General features: G+C 48.0%; 2 protein-coding genes across 2 annotated transcripts in view; one reads left to right on the forward strand and one right to left on the reverse strand.

Annotated features, from left to right (window-relative positions):
- LOC101756670 (receptor-like protein kinase HSL1) overlaps positions 1–2,946 on the forward strand; it is a 3,601-nt gene extending 655 nt beyond the window's left edge. The window contains 4 exon segments of the mRNA XM_022827430.1: positions 300–1,464; positions 1,466–1,531; positions 1,533–2,190; positions 2,291–2,946. Of these exon segments, the coding sequence (XP_022683165.1) occupies positions 300–1,464; positions 1,466–1,531; positions 1,533–2,190; positions 2,291–2,649 (2,248 nt within the window). The 3' untranslated portion in view covers positions 2,650–2,946.
- Positions 2,947–5,777: 2,831 nt separating this feature from the next.
- Positions 5,778–8,979, reverse strand: LOC101757090 (nudix hydrolase 15, mitochondrial). Its single transcript, XM_004973267.3, has 4 exons — positions 8,618–8,979; positions 8,195–8,337; positions 6,605–6,724; positions 5,778–6,307 (listed from the first exon to the last, which is right to left on the reverse strand). Exons 1-4 carry the CDS (start codon positions 8,850–8,852, stop codon positions 6,083–6,085), a joined length of 723 nt encoding a protein of 240 aa, XP_004973324.1. The 5' UTR covers positions 8,853–8,979; the 3' UTR covers positions 5,778–6,082.
- Positions 8,980–10,696: the final 1,717 nt, after the last annotated feature.

The raw sequence follows: 10,696 nt of genomic DNA on the forward strand, positions 1-10,696 counted from the left end.
TGCCGTCTGTGGAACGCATCATGTTAGCACCTAGCGCTCTCCGGCGATGTGCCGGCTGCCTACGGCGCCGGGTTCCCTTCCCTCGCCACTCTCAGCCTCGCCGGAAACCAGCTCTCCGGCGCGTTCCCGGGCTTCCTGCTCAACGTCACCACGCTCCAGGAGCTCCTCCTCGCGTACAACCCCTTCGCGCCGTCGCCGCTGCCGCCGGAGCCCTTCTCCGGCCTCCCACACCTCCGCGTCCTGTGGCTCGCCGGGTGCGGCCTCGTCGGCGAGATCCCGGCGTCGGTCGGGAGCCTCAGGAGCCTTGTCAACCTCGACCTCTCCACGAACAACCTCACCGGCGAGATCCCGGCGACTGTGGGGAGGCTGGAGAGCGCCGTGCAGATCGAGCTCTACTCCAACCAACTCGACGGCAGGGTGCCCGATGGGCTGGGGGAGCTCAAGCGGCTGCGGTTCTTCGACGCCTCTATGAACCGGCTCACCGGCGAGATACCGGCGGACCTGTTCCTCGCGCCGAGGCTGGAGAGCTTGCACATGTACCAGAACCAGCTGTCCGGCCGCGTGCCGGCGACGCTGGCGCGGGCGCCGGCCCTGGCAGACCTCAGGCTCTTCGGTAACCGCCTCGCCGGGGAGCTGCCGCCGGAGTTCGGGAAGAACTGCCCGCTCGAGTTCCTGGATTTGTCGGACAACCGGATCTCCGGCCGGATTCCGGCGGCGCTGTGCGGCGCGGGGAAGCTGGAGCAGCTCCTGCTACTGAACAACGAGCTGGTGGGCCCCATCCCGGCGGAGCTCGGGCAATGCCGGACGCTGACGCGGGTGCGGCTGCCAAACAACCAGCTGTCCGGCCCCGTGCCGCAGGGCATGTGGGGCCTGCCGCACCTGTACCTCCTGGAGCTCGCGGGGAACCAGCTGTCCGGCACAGTGGACTCCACCATCGCCATGGCGACGAACCTGTCGCAGCTGCTCATCTCCGACAACCGCTTCACCGGCACGCTGCCGGCGCAGGTCGGCACTCTGCCTGCTCTGTTCGAGCTGTCGGGCGCGAACAACATGTTCTCCGGGCCGCTGCCGGCGTCGCTCGCCGAGGTCTCCACGCTCGGCCGGCTTGATCTGAGGAACAACTCGCTGTCCGGCGAGCTGCCACAAGGTGTTCGACGGTGGCAGAAGCTGACGCAACTGGACCTCGCCGGTAACCACCTCACCGGACCCATCCCGCCGGAGCTCGGCGAGCTGCCCGTGCTGAACTCGCTCGACCTGTCCGACAACGAGCTCACCGGCAACGTGCCGGTGCAGCTGGAGAACCTGAAGCTGAGCCTGTTCAACCTCTCCAACAACCGGCTCGCCGGCGCCTTGCCGCCTCTGTTCGCCGGCGCCATGTACAGGGACAGCTTCGTGGGCAACCCGGCTCTGTGCCGCGGCACGTGCCCCAGTGGCCGCCAGTCCAGAGCCGGCCGTCGCGGTCTCGATGTGCAGCGTCGTCTCCATCCTCGCCGTGGCCTGCGTCGTCCTGCTCCTCGGCGTAGAGTGGTTCCTGCTACACCACGTACTGGAGCCAACAAAGTGGACACGGCACGGAGCCCGGCGGTGGCAAGGCGAGGTGGGCGCTGACGTCGTTCCACAAGGTGGAGTTCGACGAGGATGACATCCTGGGCTGCCTCGACGAGGACAACGTGGTCGGCATGAGCGCGTCGGGCAAGGTGTACAAGGCCATCTTCGGTCGCGGCGGAGAGGTCGTCGCCGTCAAGAAGCTGTGGGGCGGCGGAGGTGGCAAGGCGGCCGACGGCGCCGCGAAGGACAGATTAGACGCGGAGGTGGAGACGCTGGGCAGGATCCGGCACAAGAATATCGTGAGGCTGTGGTGCTGCTTCCGTGGCGGCGACGACTGCCGGCTGCTGGTGTACGAGTACATGCCCGGCGGCAGCCTCGGTGACCTCCTCCACGGCGGCAAGGGCAGCGGCCTCCTGGACTGGCCGGCGCGGCACCGGATCATGGCCGGCGCCGCCGAGGGCCTCGCGTACCTGCACCACGACTGCACGCCGCCGGTCCTGCACCGCGACGTCAAGTCCAGCAACATCCTCCTCGACGCCGACCTCGGCGCCAAGGTTGCCGACTTCGGGGTCGCCAGGGTCCTCGGCGACGGCCACGCCGCCGTCACCGCCATCGCCGGCTCATGCGGCTACATCGCTCCCGGTGAGCTACCTAAAATAAAAATTGTAATGTTTCGTGTGATTTGCCGATCGACGGCGGCGACCTGACTGTGATTTCTCCGCGCGTTCGCCTGATCGACCAGAGTACTCGTACACGCTGCGCGTGACGGAGAAGAGCGACGTCTACAGCTTCGGCGTGGTGATGCTGGAGCTCGTTACCGGCAAGAAACCCGTGTCGCCGGAGCTCGGGGACAAGGACCTGGTGGGGTGGGTACACGGCGGCATCGAGCGCGGCGGCGTGGACTCGGTGCTGGACCCGAGGCTTGCAGGCGCGTCCAGGGACGACATGGCGAGGGCGCTCCACGTCGCGCTGCTCTGCACGTCGAGCCTCCCGATCAACCGCCCGTCGATGAGGGCTGTCGTGAAGCTGCTGCACGAGGCCGCGCCAACGCCGGCGCCGCCGGCAGCGATGGCAGCCGAGGAGAAACCTCTCGATGTCTGACGCTGTCGGACAGGACAATTTCTGGTTGCCTCGTAGATCATGACTGATGATTTAATGAAATTGTAGCTTACTCACCATAGTTCACATTTGAGAATTTTTAGCTCTTGTTATAATTAAACACCAGTACTCCATCCGTTCCAAATTATAGATCATTTTGAACTAAAAAAATTCAAAACGATCCGGAGGGAGTAGTACATAATCCAGCACACAGTAGCTGCTTTTAAAACTGAACTGAACTTGAAGCTCGGTTTGATCGAGATTCACTTTGCATTATAATAGTCCACTTTGGTGTCTTCATCATGTACTTGTTTCTTGAAGTATGTTAGTTTATCAAATGGCAAAGAAAATGACACCACTTTGACTTGGTGGACCATTAGGTATATATGTCAGTGCTCATTTCTGGTCCCTGAAAAGTGCTTCTGCTGCAGCTCAGCTTTTGAGCTTATAGTTTGCACATTCAGCCCTTGTTTACTTCCCTCCAAACTCCCAACTTTGACACTATGCAAAAAGAAGATTCCCCATCACATCAAACTTGCGGTACATGCATGGAGTACTAAATGTAGACGAAATCAAAAACTAATTGCACAGTTTTGTTGTACTTTGCGAGACGAATCTTTTGAGCCTAATTAGTCAATATTTGGACAATAATTCACAAATACAAACGAAACGCTACAGTGTCGCATTTATGGCAAAATGCAAATTTTGCAACTCCCAACTGGAGAAGTAAACAAGGCCTGAGTAAGGAATGGGACTACTGTTTGTTACCCCCTAAATTCCCAACTTTGACACTATGCAAAAAGAAGATTCCCCGTCACATCAAACTTGCGGTACATGCATGGAATACTAAATGTAGACGAAATCAAAAACTAATTACACAATTTTCTTGTACTTTGCGAGACGAATCTTTTGAGCCTAATTAGTCAATGTTTGGACAATAATTCACAAATACAAACGAAATGCTACAGTGGCGCATTTATAGCAAAATGCCAATTTGACCACTCCCAAACCAATTTGACCACTCCTAAATTGAGAACTAAACAAGGCCTAAACTAGCACTGCTGTCAGTTGCCGTTTCTGAATCAGGTTGCAGCCTTTCCCATGTGCCCTTGAGCAGGAAACGTTCATCAGCTGTAGGGGAACATGAGAACAGGAAGCAGCACCTTCTAATTCATGTTTCCTCTCTCACTGAAAAATAAAAATACAATATGCTGCCTGCAGTGTTGGGGTCCAAAGAAGGATGTGTTTGCCTTTAGCCTGCATCTCCATGTGTGTGATGTGCAGCGGTGGACCATGGCTTTGCGGTGCTTGCTTGGCTGCTTGTATACAATGCAATCATGTGCAGAGAGATGGCTCTGAAGATGGAAAGAAAAGGCATGAAAAGTATTGATGTGCTCAATCATTCGAAGCCGTGACAAAAATTCTCTCTGCGGTTTGGAGGTTGGGATTTCGCATCTAATCTCAATCTTTTGGGCTGCTGCTTAATTGATGCCGACACCGGATTACGGCTTCAATTGATGCATGAGTTGTTTCAGGCTTTCTGCTGCCTGGGTTGGATGAATAGTTCATCGTATGCTTGATTCTCTTCTCTGATGGAAGGGATGGGTTGGAAGCGTAGCTTGCGATGTACTGATGGGTGTTCATCCCGCTGCAAACTTTGGCTTCTCCGTACATGGGATTTTGGGAAGGACCGGTTCTGACGCATCGGTCTGACGCGTTCTCGGCATCGCGATGACGCACGTGGCGTCAGCATGAATTTTTGTAGGATTGCCCTACAGGGCACGCACATGAGCCACCTAGCTGTTCCATGCTACTCCGTATGTACTACACAGCTACATCGCCATCTCTTGTGTGTTCGTTTCTTCTCCGAGGGCTCCATTGCTTGCCGTCTTTTCAGATGAGGAGAGTGGGCACCATGGCACATTGGCACGGGACTGAGGACTGAAATGAAACGACTAGACTGCTCACAGGCGCACGCCTGCCTGGCCAGAGCAAAGCGGCCGGGGGGATGCTCTGCTCTCTCTGGCCTCCCAAGACAAGCCATGACCCCCCTACTGCCTACGACTCCACTGTATTCTTTTTAGCTTGTGTGCGTGTGCCAGTGCCAGGTGACGCTGTCGTTTTTCCTTCACAAATCACAAGTGAACCAAGCACCTGTCTGTCCCAACCACAAAGACGAGGCGAGGAGCAGTGCAGATGAGGAAGATGTTCACTGGGATTTCGATCTCGATTCTCCACTGTGGTGTGTTGCCGGACCTGTGTTGTTTGTGCGAGAACTTGTTTTCGAATCACAAGTGAATGAACAATGTAAAGAGGGGAAAAAAAACTGTTCCAGTCTTTCTGCGTGCCGATGGAAAATCCTGCACTACGCCACTACCGACCCAGCCCAATGAGGTCCAAAAGCCAGCACAACAAAAGGCCACAGAAATGTGATGTGGAGTTTGTCATTTGTCAAACGTGCAACTGATAAAGGTGAAAAGGGAAGGGGTACTGCCCTCCTTTCGGTTTCACGAAAGAGCTCGCATGATCTGCATGCAGACTTGGAGAAGCACACACTAGCAATTTGTTACTATTACCTACCATTTGTTATCTTTCTTCACTGGCCAGCTAGAAGAAGGCCAGCTATGGATCAACACCGGCGCCATGACTGGTCTGGGGTGGCCAGCGGCAGTAGGAGCACTAGCGATCAGATAGTACTAGTGCACACTAGTCACTTAGGTTGCATTAATCTCTGTATAATCGCCGAGTGAATTGTTGAACCATGTGCGACCTGCGTCATAAACTATATGCTCTAATTTCTTCTTAATGCAAAGTTACGCAGCTCCCTGCGTGTTCTCGGAAAAATCTTTCTTCACTGGCCTTTAGTGTCCCTAGTTACAGCTCATTCAAAAGTTACCTCCAGCAACGGTCGGTGGAATTCGAGACACATCAACATTGTGAAGCAGAACACCACCAGTGTGAATGTGTGATTGACGGGGCCGGGGCAAAAAAAAAAAAAAAAAGTGAGCAAAATAGTCAAAAGGAGACTGAAGACCGCCCAGCATAGATTCATCAGAGCCAAATGCAGGTCCAGTAGGATCAGCAACGTGAAAGGTGTTGAAAAACCTTGTCATCATCATTGGACAATGCACTCAGCAGAACAATCTGAATTGCGTGCAATCCAATTTTATTGCAGCAGGTGTTTGGCCGTATCAGTAGGGGAGCCAATCGACGATGTACTATGATGGTATTTAGTAACAAACATTATTCTAAAATACTGATGCTATTACTCTATCATGTGAAAAGTTTTGAAAAGAATATGAATGATATGGAACCATATGATTTTAACTTCCCTTTAGTTTCTACAACCACTTTTAATGTTTAGTAGTAGTCTGTTGTGTGCCAGAATCAATATAACTGAGATTTTGTATTATGGAGATTCGTGCTCAGACTCAGATCATGGCATTGAACGGCACTCCTTTGAGTACTTTGGCAAGTTCAACTTTGGTCTTTTCTCAGCAAAGTCTGGTGGTCGCTCATATACGACTGAAGCTGCATGGATCAGGATGCCGGCGGTCAGGCCCCAGATTCTGTACTTCTTGTTCCCTTTCTTATAATTGAAGTGATGAATTGTGAACGCCTGCCCCATCCATTCTAGCTCATCAGATGTCCTGTTCTCATCCTGCACCATTGAGCATAATCTAAAGAACCAATGGAGATGGAACGGGATCTTTTTTGTCTATCATTGCAAACAGGTACTAATTTTATATGAGAATCTATACCTATCACAATTTGCTATTTCTGGCATGTTAAGGCATACATATTATCACAACCTACAATACAGCATGTGGTTAACCAAACAAGTAATTCTTTTTGTGGTGAACACCAGCTACACTAACACTGCAATGTTAAAAAGAAAAGCTATATTATAAATCTTGCACCAGCATGCAGTTTAGATGGTAAGAAACAAGGTGCTAACCTTGAGGAACATCTCCAGTGGCACATCAAAAATTTCATCCACCTCAGCAGCATTAAGAACGGGTTTAAACACTTGTATATATGAAAGTATGCCAACAACAGGAACAACCACCAGAAGATGCTGCCAAAGACATAAATAAGAGTATTTATAATGATGAATCTTAAGCACTCCCTCTGATCAAAAATATAAGTCATTTAGGATAGCGACAAGGTCTGCAAGATGGAAGTTGGATTAGAAGTTTCTATAAAATTGTGTGATGTCTTAAGAAAAGGATTATTTGTTATGAAAATAATTTTCATGAGGAATCTACCTTACATTATCAATCTATCTAATTCTTAACACATCAATGGTCAAAGTTGAAAAAATATGACTGACATCAATCTTAAACAACTTATATTTACAATAGGAGGAAGTACTATGGAATTAAAGTTAAAGTGAGGCAGGCATAATAATTTGTTAGGGGCATCAATTATCTGTAACATCAAAGACTGGCACTTCAGGATTCACTAGAATCTGTCATTCCATGAGTCACTGAAATATGGAGTTACATGTAAATTAGACAAAGGGACAATTGCACTTCTTTGGAGGTGAAAAGAATTCTGTATGCATGTGTTGCACTGAAAAGAGAACTCATGGATCCTGACCAACTTGATTAGACACTAGAAGATCTGAAGCTGAATCTGAGAAGCTTTGCATGTGCTCTGTGTCTGAATGATATGGATTGACAAAACTGCATGATCTTTTCTATAAATTTAAAACTAACTCTCATCATGTGATGATGTGATAAGTACAAATGTAATTTTAAGACTTAATGAGACATTTTATAAGAACAATTCAACGACCAAACTGTCACACGAATCTGTCAATCTGAAACAATGCTTTGATAGATTGATGATACGGCTAACAGGCATACGGCACACTCTAATCAAATCCTAAGTAACATCAAGAGTAGGAAGATGATAGTGTATATGACTCCTTAAGAACAAAGATAATGACATAATGTATACCATCTTGAAAAGTTGCATAGTTCAAACATAGCAATGGCAGCACAAATTGGTTAACATCAGTAGCAAAATCAAATTTCCATATATCTGGTAGGTATAGGCGTATAGCACTTCCTATGCAACTCATCTATAGAATTCATGATGGCAATCCTAGACACTGGAAGGAGAAGAAAATATGACCTCCTAAATAATGCAAAATGATTGCTGTCCTGGAGTTCAAAAAATCTGCTTAATGGAGTAATTATGATCTGCTTGCACATTTTCTGAATAAATCTATAAGCACATCCTGAGTGAAGTTGGTTTAGCTGCACACATGTACTTGGTTATGATATCTGAATTCTTAACAGAAAAAATGTCCTATACTCTTCCATTGATGCATTATCAGTTTACTAACCAGGGTGCCTGGTTTGAGAATTGGGGAATGGAATGGTTAGCTTGATAATAAGTGGGTTCATCCCACCAAAACTCATGGGTTGACCCTTTGATGGACCATTCCGTTCTAGATGAGGTAATTCCTCAAACCAAACACCTCATAAATGTAAGAAATTATTTCATAGGGATTAAGTCAGAATAGAAGGAACTATACTTTGGACAAGAAGTGTTCAAGAGAGGTAACAATGGTAACCAGAGATGGATCAAGCCCAATCTCCTCTTTTGACTCCCTTAATGCTGTTGCTGCATCATCAGCATCGCCCTCCTCAGCCTTTCCACCTGGCAATGCAACTTCCCCTGAAAAATCCCAGATGGAGAAAATAAAAATCATGAATCAATGGAAAAAGTGGTCATCTATCATATTCATCATGAACCTAATTGAGTATTCATCTAAAATTTGTCATGGTTTCAAAGTAAGCTATGGATGAATTGTGTTAAGCTACACATGGATCAGCTCGATTGCATGTTGATTCAGCTAGCAAAATCTTTAAGGCAATTGGAACACAGGACCAAACCATTCATGTCTGACAGTCTGAGACAAACCATTACTACCGACAAGGAGACCGAAGCTGCTCACCGGAGTGGGTGGAGAGGGAGGAGGAGCGCTTGGTGAGTATGACGCGGAGCTCGCCGGCGGCGCCCCGGAAGAGGCAGACGAGCACGGCGGCCCTCCGCGGCCGGAACAGCTCGCCGGCGCATGGAGCGGGGGCCACCGCGTCGGAGGGTTCGTACGGGGAGGGGGCCGCGCGGTGGAGCCTCAGGCGGCGGACGAGCGCCTCCATGTCCGCGCCGGGGCCCTCCTCCCCCTCCATGGCTTCGGGAGCCCCGGGATCGGAGGACCGGGAGTTGGTGCCTTGGTGGGAGCGGCGTCGGCGGTGCCGGAGGGATTGGTCAACACTAACAGCAAGCGTGTGCAGTGACGGTTTGACCTCCGCTCGGTGTGTTGTGTCAGGTGGAGCATATATCTTGTTCATAAATATTTACCAAGACGATTCATCTATTAATATGAAAATGACTAAAACACATTAAGCTATCTTTAGTGTTTCTAGACCATTTCCATTGTACTTTTATAACAGTAAAATAGAAAAGCTGCATTTCAGGAACCGTGAAGTGTCAATAATTTTGAAAAAAAGGGTGGTAGTTTCTTCACTTGCTTTTTTTTTTTCAACATATGACATTGGTCATAGACCTTATGTATTAAAAGTATGAAATTACGAATAAGCTAATATCTTGCTTTAAGCCAAGAGTGCTTTATGATTATACTCAAGCATGACTACGATCGGCCATACTGGACAATGTGCCGTACATCTAGCTAACAGTACCATTTTCATGTTACAAGAGTAAGTAATTTTTTCTCTTTTACTACTAGACATGGAAGAGGTAAATCCCAAATGTGCTTCTTTCCTCATATATTATTTTAGATTTATAATTATGTGTTGAATTAGTAGTACTAATTTAACATTTCGAATGTTGAGAAGAAAGTAGTTTCCTTGTTGTTTCTTAAGTGAAACGTGAAGGCAGTATCAGATGGTCGGCCGATTTACTTCCTCCGACTACAAACAAGCTACAGTACCTCTTTATTATCCAACGATGCATATTAACATCTGAAAGTTTAAAGTTTGACCGTATATATTTCACGTTTACAACAGATGCTGCACACCCTTTTCCTTCACCCTGCATTCAACTACCCTACGGTCGACTCACTGCTAGAAAACTGAGCTGTCGCACAATGCCACCGGAACCCCTATACTACCGGTTTGCAGCCTCAGTCGGTATTAAATGGCGGCACGTGGACCGTGTGACCAACAGCTAGATTCCCCAGGAAACCATTTAGTACCGGCTAGTAGCTTCAGCCGATACTCAGCCAGTACTAAATGGTGAGAATGCCATTTAGTACCGGCTCGTAGCTTCAACCATTTGCTCTCTATATAAATGAACTGCTTTCTTAGCTTCCTCCATGAGCAAGCTCATCATTTGCTCAGGCTTCATTTTTTTCACTAGACCGGTTAGCAACTTCGTTCTCCCTCATCTAGTCATAGTATTCTTGGTTTTTTTTTGAATGAGCTAGGTTTATGTTACAAATAAGGACTTGTTGCTTTTTTAGAGTGAGGAGAATGGGGAGTTTTTCAGAATGAGTTTTATGTTACAAATGGAGTACTTGTTGATCTTTTAGAACGAGAAGAATGGAGAGTTTTTTAGAGTGAGGTGAATGGGGAGTTTTTTAGAATGAGTTTTATGTTACAAATTGAGTAGCTTGTTGATCTTTTAGAATGAGGATAATGGAGAGTTTATCTTTTAGAATGAGGATAATGGAGAGTTTTTTAGAGTGAGAAGAATGAAGAGTTTTCTAGAATGAGTTTTATGTTACAAATGGAGTACTTGTTGATATTTTAGAACGAGAAAAATGGAGAGTTTTTTAGAGCGAGGACTAAATATTATAAACACATTTGTTCTATCTTTCCCCTACCTAATATTAATCAAGTTATTTATCTAATACGAAGGTGTATATCCATTTTTCATGTAATACGATGCTGATGGACTGGCAATGAATGTAACATCTCCGCTCCTCCAATAGCAGAGAACAGAAGAACTTCGAGTCCACAAACTCTGGATGGACATCATAAAAGAATCTTGAAATAGTTTTCCAAACACCTTT

The sequence above is a fragment of the Setaria italica genome, chromosome VI, assembly GCF_000263155.2.
Source record: "Setaria italica strain Yugu1 chromosome VI, Setaria_italica_v2.0, whole genome shotgun sequence".
Lineage (NCBI taxonomy): Eukaryota > Viridiplantae > Streptophyta > Magnoliopsida > Poales > Poaceae > Setaria > Setaria italica.